The following is a 10,061-nucleotide window of genomic DNA, read 5'->3' on the forward strand; positions in this document are numbered from 1 at the left end:
AGGAAAAAAGGCAAGAAACAGTCCTGTTTCCACAGCCCTGCTTGGGAAAAGGAATGAGGATTGTACAGGCTGGAGGGAGGTTGCTTGGTAGAAGGAAACACCCACCTCCAGCATCGCAAGGGAAAGTGGAGACAGAAAGGTCAGAGGAAGGAAGGATGCCCATCTTGATTTCACGTGCCTTGAGATAGAGATAAGAGCAGGCTGCTGCCTGCTGCTCCTTCCTGATGCACCCTGGGGACTAGGTGAGCTGGCAAAGTTAGCTCCAAATGCCTTCCTCACTTGGACTGTATATTGCAATCCATGTTCACAGGGGTATCTACTACTAATACAAGGGACAGAATCCTCTTCTGTTACAGAGATAGATCTGTCCCGTTTCTGAATCTGGTGCTACAATGCCCTTAAGCACCAGGTGTCCCAAAACCGGCTCCTTCTCAGAAGCCAAACAAAGCTGAAGAAAGAGGCTTCTTCAAATATGAAGCAAAAAATGAAAGGAGAAATTAAGAAAAAAAAAAAAAATGTTCCTCCGCTACATAAAGGTGAAAACAGACATTTCTGGAAACTTTTCCCAACTTTCACTTACTGCACTGATTTACCCCCTTCCAAACAGAGGTCTGAATACACCACTCGAAATACTCCTGAGATGCATCTGCAGCACCCATTACAAGCACCCACACAGTCCAAATAGAGATTAAGTTGGTGCAATTATTCAGATTTTTTATAAAAAGACAAACAGCTTAACCCGTGGATCAAAATAAAAAAAAACAGAGAAAGGCCACATCAAGAAATGCTGTCCCATTTTGTCTGCAACGTGGCAGTTCTGTGCAGTCATTTTAAATACCTCCATTTAAAAAAAAAAAATTCCCAGCCACCAAAACTCTACCAGCACTACACCACCTCCACCCTTCCCTCCCCTGGGCCTACAAACGAAGGCTTCCTCTAGTCAAGATTTCTGTGAAGAAATAATAAAGAGCCATCCTTGCGAGAGGCCATCTATCACACCAACACAAGAACACAAGTTACCCTGCCATTTGCCAAATGATGCACCCTTCTTAATCATCTCTAATTTTGGGAGAGGGCCTGCCTGCATGCAGACTGGGACTGTGCAGCAGCAGCAGGACACAAAGCCATCAACGCTGCCAGCTGAATGACACGGCGGACCCCTCTTCCCCACACCATTTCAGCAGCGGCATCAGACGGGGCTGCACTATCTCAACAGCTTCCCACCTTCTTCCGCTGCCCCTGCTGCATTATCTTAAAGCAAAGCTGACATGAGTCACCCTCTACCTGGGGAGCACTGAGAGGGTGGCCAGGCCAGTGGTTAGCTTGATGCAAGAATCAGCATCAATAACGCAGAAAAAGCTGGTCACATAAAGCGATTAAGAGAGAATTAATCATTATCACCTTGAAAACCATTTTTTTTCCCCTCACCTCCTTCAAGCTGACAGCAGTCAGTGAGAAGGAAGCAGAAGAAGTCAAACTGAATGGAGGACAGCGGCTGCGAGCACAGGAGGTACCAGCTGTGGCCAGCTGCCACACGTGGGTGCACTTTCCACTTACATGGGTGCCAGCAGCAACTCTTCCACTGCATCTGCGTTTTCCCTTTCACCTGCGCATCCTGCACAAGACCCCATGCTCCCCGGCCGTGCGGTCTGCATCCCATCTGACCGGACAGCGTGGTGGAAGGAGGGTGGCACGGTGAGAAACAAATTAGAATATCTTCCTCGAACATACCGAAATCAGTGGGAAGGACAAGAACTTGGGTTAGCCCCAGCCAAGATCAGCTACTTCTGACTATTTGCTCCCACTACCTCTGCAGTGGCGATGGTGGCCAGAGAATGCCTAAAAACTGGTCAGAGCTCAACACTGCCTTGGAAGCTCAGCCTGGAAGCTGCACAGACTCTGCAGAAATTTATAATCTGACTTTCAGCGGGAACACATCAAAGAAGGCCTGTCATAACTGCACAGTCGTCTTCCCACAGCCTTTCCAACAGAGCAAGTGGAAATGGTGCCGGCAAAAATCTCCCTGTGATCAGCTCCGACACACAGTGCAGCCTCATCTGCGCAGTTCAGCTGCAACAACACTGGTGACGTGGATTTATGCTTCTTCCAAATCTCACTGAATTCATCCCGTGTTTCCACTAAGCTGTGATGCACCCGTGGAAGCAGCTCCACTGGAAGCTGCACATGAGGATGGAGTCTCCCTCTCTCTCTTCCCCCAACCACTTTTATCATTTAAATAGCTAGGACAGCCCAGAAAGGAAGACTGAAAACGACTTTCTGTTGCAGAATGGCTCATCATTTCTAAAAGCACTTATACCTTGTGGTTGTTTAACTTTTGATCCTGACAGTCGAGTTTAAACAGGTGTGACGGTCTGCCTCTCTGCCGACTCCATCAGAAACAAGCTGACTGCGTAAACTTCTGTTGACAGCCAGAACTTAAGAGGAAGCAGCCAAGGCACGACATCCAAAAAATGATGATTCTGTAATAGAGCCCACAGATCCTGACTCCAAATTTCCTTATCTAATCAAGCATAGCCTGTAACATGGGAAGGGGTAGTTGTTGTTTGTGTCTTTTAAAACTCCTCCACATGGAGCTTCATGCCTTCACTCTCTCTCTGTACGTAAAGCTGTGTTTACTGTATGTGGCACAGTATTTTGGTTACCTGCAGCAACTGGGCGAGGAAAAAAAAAGAAGTATTCCTTTTTCTCCAGCAAGCTTGACATGTTTTCCTGGAGACTTTTTAAAAAATTGAGATCAAAACGATAAAGGTAGGAGTATGAACCACTTCAAAGCCTGAAGGAGAAAAGGAGCAAATAGCTACACTCCATCAGGCTTCATTGAGGAAATTGCTGCATGAAGCAAAGCAGAGCGGCATGGGAGGAGGAGAGACAGGGAGGAAATGGAACAGCCCCTCATAAAATCATCTATACAAGAGGCGTCATGAAAAGGAGGTTTACCTGACTGGCACCACTGTAGAGCTGTGCTCAAGCTGGCAGGAGCTCTTCTGTGTGCTCGGGACTTGATGAGGTCCAGGCTCAACTCCTGGCTCTGCCTTAGGCTTGCTTAGTTAAACCCATGCAGCTTAGTTATTGCACTTAGCCAGGGTCTCTGTTGCCTGCTTTAAAATACAGTCAATCAATTCTGCACTGCCCACCACAGACATCCACAGGGACATCTGCATAAAAACAAACTGCTGCAGCGGTTGCCCTTGGATGAGGATGGGAACTGAAAAAGAGCAGCAGGCAGTAAAACGCCTGCAAGGGTCTACGAGCCTGGCCGAAGGCACTTGTGTGCAATAAAACATATGATACTGAGCACACAACTGTGCGGCTGCAGCTCGGGGACACGATGGATAAGGAGGGCAGGAGACAGGTCCCTGCTGTCCCTTCCCTGACGCCCTATTTAATACACACAGAGGAGCAAAAGCGACCGCACGATGTCACATCAGCAGCACGCCCCAAACGAGCTGCTTTCCTCCATACGTTTCTGCACTTCATTGCAGATGGGTCACATCACGTTGACGCCTGCACAAAACTCACGCCTCGCAACCTATTTCCTCAGCTGACAAGAAGCAGAAGTGAGGTCTTATCTCCTCGGCGGGCACGACTCTGGTTGGTGCAGAGGGAGGCTGGCAGCTGCGGTTACATGTCTGCACCCAGGCCAGCTCTGCTCTGCAGGTTTTATCTCCGTCCGCTCCAGGGCTACGCACCTTTCAACACCCTTGGTGCTGAATAACTTCATGCCCCCAAGCGCCAAAAACTTCTACAACTGCAGTAACTCACAGATGGGTATGGATGGTTATAAAATCATGTCCTAAATTAGGACAGTAAGAAGCTGAGATTGAAAGAGTAGGAGGAAGTCAGGAAATCCCAGGAGAAGATGATGGGGGAGGGATTTAGACTCTTTAGAAAACAATAATGCAGTTTAATCTATTTTTCTTTTGACTTTACACACTAAAATAAGCTTCTCAGCTTCTGGGGCTGTCACAAATCATAAGGAAAATAAGGCCACTGGAACCCCATCAGTAGAATAAGAGCTATATAGTAATAATCCTGAGAAGCTGCGCAGGGCTTTCCATCTTCAAAGTGTTTTACAGACAGTAATTTATTAATCTGCAAATATCCCCTGGCCATAAGTAACTACTCTGCCTCTCTGCTAAGTGTAAGAGAGACACACAGCGCAGATTGGCACTCAGGAGAGATGGTGCGGGCAGCAGCTTTGACCTCCAGAGCTGGACCTTGGTTTGTGGCTCGCTGCAGTCAGACCTTCAATGCTCCAGCCACCACCTGAATCCAGAAGCACTCGTGATGTCAGGTCCTTTGGAGTCAACTTCAGAGGGAACAAAACTGGTGCCAGAGAGCCTCTGGTACAGGTGACGGTAAGAGACATGCTCACAATCCAGCATATAACAATAAAATCTGAAATAAAACTCCCAGGACAGAGGCTCCTGGCTGCCATACAGCCACTGCCTACCATGCTGGGTGTCACTCTGGGCAGAAGCTGAAGCTGACCCCAAACCTGAGCTCATCCTACTATGCAGTCTGTGTAATACCCCCAGGATAGCTGTCAGAGGAGTTTTCTATGCAAACATGATGCTTCCTCCCACCAAAGGGCTATTTACGCACAGCAGTTACCTGTTCACACTAGGTGGGTCCTTTAGATCATCAGCATGAGGCTGCTCCTCCTCTCCGGGGAACAATATTCTGCTTTTCTAATTCCCCAAGACAGTACTCCTAAACATGATCCTCTCCTCACCCTGCAAAAGCTGGGACCTCTTGGAGAACGAGAGAGTAGCCTGGTTAGCAGAGAGAGAAAAACGGAACAAGGAGTGCAACTACAGCTACATCTTCTAAGTCAGTATTTAACATAGGCCAGCTCTGTTTGGAAACAAGAAGATAACATTATTCCGCATTCATACTGGCTGTTATGTTCTTTGTCCAACTGGTTTTTCATCTCTTTTAAGCCAGTGTATATTTGGCTTAAATATGTATATATGGCTTCAGTAGTGCCAAAGAAATAATTCTAAGATGAAAACTGGGTTCATCAGTTTTTGCTGTCCTTCTCAGGATATCAGAACATCTGACTTCATTAAGCATCCTACAACACAAGCGCAGAGATGTAAGCCTTATTCCCATCTTAAGGGTGGCTTAGCTGAGGCAAGGAAAGTAGAAGACCCCAAGAACCATGGCAAACAATGTCCCAAAGGTTATGAGTAAGGAATTCAAACCCAGGCGCTGCAGATCATGTATATTCTTAAGACCAGAAGAGGTTTGCCCACACATACGGCATGAGTGAGTAGCAGAGTGAAGCACAAATTCAGTTTCAGACTCCAAGTCTTTTACTCTACACTACTCAGATCACATCTCTTTCCTCTTCCAGCTTGCAGCTCTCTTTCAGCAAATGATTTTATTTCAGCCTCCATACACAACAGAAACAGCAGAGCCCAAAGAACAGATGTTTAGAGCCAAAGTGCTGTTGACAAAATCTAGGGGGAAAATAAAGTTTGTGGATCTGTCTCTCTGGCAAGAAGTAGGATGAAGTACAACACTGAAGCTCTCCGACACGCTGCCAGGGAGACTGTCAGCCATACCGGCTGAACTGGGTGGAAAGGCCATCTGCATTATAGCTGGAGCAGTGCGAGTATTTTACGGCCGAAATTTCGCAAGTGTCAGCTCCTCATCCCCTCTGTACGCTCAGGACTCGGCAGAGCCGGTATCCCTGGCTTGGGCAGTCCCTGGTCAGTGTTGCTGACCACGCTGCTCCCCCGGGAGGGGCTGCAGAGGCAGGCAGGAAAAGTGGCAAGAAACCACGACAGGACTCCTGCCCCACTCCTGCCTCCAGCCTCCCCAGCCCCCTGCCAGCCTGGGCTGGAGGGAGAGCTGGTCCCGACAATACACCATTACATGATTATCATGGTGAAGCACAGAAAAAGATCCAGCTGAAATGACAAATTCCTGCTGAGTTACACATCTTAAATATCCCAGGAGCCAGGTTCCCTGGACAGATGTACCCATCCCCCTGGCCTCGCTTGGTGCTAGGAGACCAGTGGAGCACAGCCCTTCTGCACTCACTCCAGATAACGTCCGCTCTGCTCCCCTCACCTATGCTCCCTGCTCTGAGAAGAAAAAGCAAGCCCAAACGTGGTAGCATTATCAGAGCACGTCCATTCTCCCACACTAGTCCATGTTTACGACTTTGCGAGGGTGAAACGAGCTCCAGTTGCTTTTTGGTGCCAGTCCCAGGAAACCCCGCAGTGTAACAGAGGGCTGCACAGACGGCTGCCCCTCCATCCAAGTACAAACAGCCGTACAAGCCCATCATGAATAACAAAACATGTTTTGACAGTCCAAAGTGGTTTATGATGTCCATGGAACAAAAAGGGAGCTCTGAACTGAAGAGTGGGTCTGTCAACCAAGGACATGCAAAAATTAAATGTATACACTACAGTGGATTTGCAGGAGAAATGTATTTTAACTGATAACATGTCCCATGCATCACCCTTTGACAGTTATGTTCTTGCAGCACTCTACAAGGGCTCTAAGCATCCTGTAGAGAAAACCTCTGCTAAAGCAGGAATATTTAAATACTTCTACATACCTCACAGAAAAGAATGGAGGGTTCTGCCAGATGAATTGGTACAAGCCTGTGTGACCGTAATGCCAGGGTGCTCGTTTCATGGCTCCCAGCTGGCGGTCTCAGCTTTAGAGTTTCTCTAACATTTCCTGGGCAATCCTGATTCAATTGCACCTACCTCCCATTTCTGAAAGAGCCCATGATGACTGCACGTGGGGTGTCGTAACGCTGCCTCAGCAGGAGGAGGATATTGCGTTGGTGGAGAGCAGAACAGCACGTCCAGAAGCACACGCAAAGCAGGGATTTTCCCAGCAAGCAGCAGCAATCTGTGCCGCTGGGTCTCTCCTTCCCCAAGCACTACTAGAGCTGAGCAGAGGAGACCTGGGCCATATATTCTTTCTCCTTTGCTGCTTCCCCATTGCTCACCAGTTCCACCAGGCCCCAATTAGCCATGATGGGACATCCCCTACTGATGACTACACCCTACTGTGAATGCCTCCCAGCCCTTGGGCAACCCAAGGGGAAAAGCCTCCCAAGCCTTGAGTCTGTGTGATGAGCCCTGCACTGAGATGAACCTCGCTGAGGTGCACGTTGTGAATCTGCCCCGATCATCCAGCGTGGTCCAACAGCCGATACAAGAGCTGTTCATCTGCTCAGGGTATTATAAACGCTTGTTTGCCAGCGCTGCGGAGGGGCAAGGGCTCACGGGGGGGGGACTTGCTCAATCCCCTGCACAGCCCTTATTTCTGAACATTTTCCCCTATAAAGCCAGTGCCTGTTCTTTCCTCTCTCCCCCTTTCCACTCGCCTCCTGCTGTCTCCTTCCACCCCCAAATAGGAAGTCCGGAGCCGACATGCACACAATCTGCCTCTTCAAAAGAGCTGGGCTGAATGCGTGCCAGAGGAGCTGCAAGCATGACAGCATATTTCCTGTCAGGAAAGTGACTCAGTGCGAAGGGTATGAGAGCTCCTCTTACTCGAGAAGTTCCCTTCTCCCCTTGTATTGCTGAGGCATGAGTCACAATCCGAGAGCCGGAATTTCGATCACCTCCGGATCCAAGTAGGAAAAGCAGAGTTCAGGTTCAAGCGCAGGTCCTGCGTGCGATTCGGTGACAAGTCAGTGCCATGTGCTGAGCCCCGGTTTCACCCCTCGCAGAAGGGGAATAATGGTACCAACCAAGTGGGCAGCTTGAATTTGCCAAGCATGTTCAGGTTGAGAAGGTGCTTACTGCTATTTGCTTATGCACCCGTTTACACCATCCTGGTAGCCTCCATACGTGAGCATTATACAACACCCACACAGAACTAACGTTGTGTTCATGCATTTTGCTAAGGTCTTTTCCACACAATCATTTCATCCAGGAATACTTTAAACGCTTCAAAATCCCTGCAGCCAGTTTTCTTTCTCTGGCATCAGATCAGCTCTTGCCCTGATAAGCGGGCAGACACATCGCGTGCCACGTCCTTACCCGAGCCGCTGCCAAGGGTGACCATGGACAGCCAGAGCATAACCAGCACAGCACCGACCATCTTCATCCTGCTGAGACAAAGCACACACAGAGCTGCTGGTTATTTTACAATATTTCATCACCGCAGACAATTTTTTACTCTGAGTGTATGTGTTTATTCCTCCACCCACCCAGTGATCCTTCAACTCTGGTATGTTTTTTATTTCATTAAGATTCTTTAAGGACAGCATCTGTATGGCAGCATCGTGCTGCCTGCAGGCAGCCACACGAGCTCTCCCAGCCTGGAAGGTGATGGCTCAGAAGAGGACAGTTGAGCTCATTGACTCAAGTCACTGGAATAGTCTATGTTCATGAGCACGAGGACTAGGGTAGATGCTCACAGGCTAGAAATTCCAAGCTTTGTTTCCCAAAACACTAAGGTTCTTTGCCGAGACCTCATTCTGCCAGGGCACATGCTCGTTTCTAGGAACACGTGCAGAAAGCACTCGCGATGGCAAGCAGTGGCTGAAGCACGTTTGCACTGAACACACGTCTGACAGCTCAGGGTCACAACCACACCGGTGCGGTCCGAATTCACAAGGTCTGCCTGCCGGCGACCTGCAAAGAGGCCGGCTGCCAGCATCCTGACTGCTTCACCTCGTTCCCGCAGGCAGGTCGGGGCAGGACAAGGCTCCAGCAGTCCTTTCCAGTCAAACCCTGCTTGGAATGGCCACCTTGTAGGAGTAAACAAGCACTGGGTTTGTACACTTTTTGGAAATTACCTGAACAAAGGTTTATTCTTTCAAAGCAGCACTGATAGGCAAAAAACAATCCCAGACTTCTCCGTTCCCACTACAGAGCACAATTTCCTGTAATTTGAGATAAAAGTACACTGCCAGAGTTTCACTTGCCACCTGCTCTGGTATCTGGCATTCGGCTCTCAGAGCTGTTCACTCACTGGAATTAAATTTCCCTGTGTTTCTAGGTTTCCCAGGATGCAACTTGTAAGCTGGTACTCACGAAAGCCGACATTTACTAGATGCTCTCATTAATGGGGCAAAGGTTGTATTTGATATTCCTGGGTGCTGTCAGATCACAAAGGGAGAAGAGATGGTTAAAAGGCTGAACTTCATCAAAGCACCTCAGCTCTGTCGGGCAGATGCAGTAATGAGCACAGTGATACTGTCAGGAGCACGCTCCTGCGATGACAGGGAAATCTGCTCCATCAGGGTGGGCTAAAAGGATGGAGAGAGAAGCCACAGAGCTCCCTTCAAAAACATCCCTCATAAACCTGTCCATAATATATGCCTTACACAGAAGGGCTTCGAGTATAAGCAGAGAGCATCTAAGATTGCACAGATCGCAGAGATTAACAAGAACGGGACGCATGAACTGTACTACTCAAAAATCCAGCAGCGGATATTGAATCCTTCCTTTTCAATGCTTGCATCTGAAAAGTCTTTGTACGAAGCTTTCCCTCTGCTGGGCTCATCTCAAAGAGACAAAGGGAACCCAAGCAAGCCTGCTCTTCCCCACACAGTCCACAAAAAGGGTTGCAGACTGCCTCAGCAGCCATAAAGCCTTCAGAAACAGGCAAGAAGCTGGCAAGAAGGTGAGTTTTCTTCCCTGGGGTCCAGCTGAGAGGGCTAGTCATTCCTACCTCCTTCATCCACACTGAAACACCAGTTGCTAATCAAACTCTGCTCTGTTGCCATCTACAACCAGCTCTCGATGTCACTTAAGATGACTCCACAGGAACGAAACAAAATTAAGCACTCTTACCCTCTGGAAATGCTGAAGAAAGATAAAACATCTTTACGCCTTCAGATTGGACAGAGAGAATCAAAAAGCTGCACTTTTGGAAGGAATTTAGGAACTTTCGGGAATTCGGATGCTAGAAGAGAGGGAGTATGAATAGTGGGGGAAGGGATCTTTCCCATAATAAAGATTCCTCATGGTTCCCTCTCCATTTGTCATTAGATAAATGCACAGCGTGTCCTAACTCACCCTTATTTCTAGTGATTCTCTCCTGCATTTTGC

The 10,061-nt window shown here is 48.3% G+C and overlaps 1 protein-coding gene across 1 annotated transcript in view; it reads right to left on the reverse strand.

Moving 5' to 3' along the window:
- IL1RAP (interleukin 1 receptor accessory protein) overlaps window positions 1–8,109 on the reverse strand; it is a 33,751-nt gene extending 25,642 nt beyond the window's left edge. The window contains exon 1 of the mRNA XM_086618458.1: window positions 8,043–8,109. Within this exon, the coding sequence (XP_086474584.1) occupies window positions 8,043–8,109 (67 nt within the window). The remainder of the gene's footprint in view (window positions 1–8,042) is intronic.
- Window positions 8,110–10,061: the final 1,952 nt, after the last annotated feature.

Source organism: Tauraco erythrolophus, chromosome 11 (assembly GCF_009769465.1).
Source record: "Tauraco erythrolophus isolate bTauEry1 chromosome 11, bTauEry1.pri, whole genome shotgun sequence".
NCBI classification, from domain to species: domain Eukaryota; kingdom Metazoa; phylum Chordata; class Aves; order Musophagiformes; family Musophagidae; genus Tauraco; species Tauraco erythrolophus.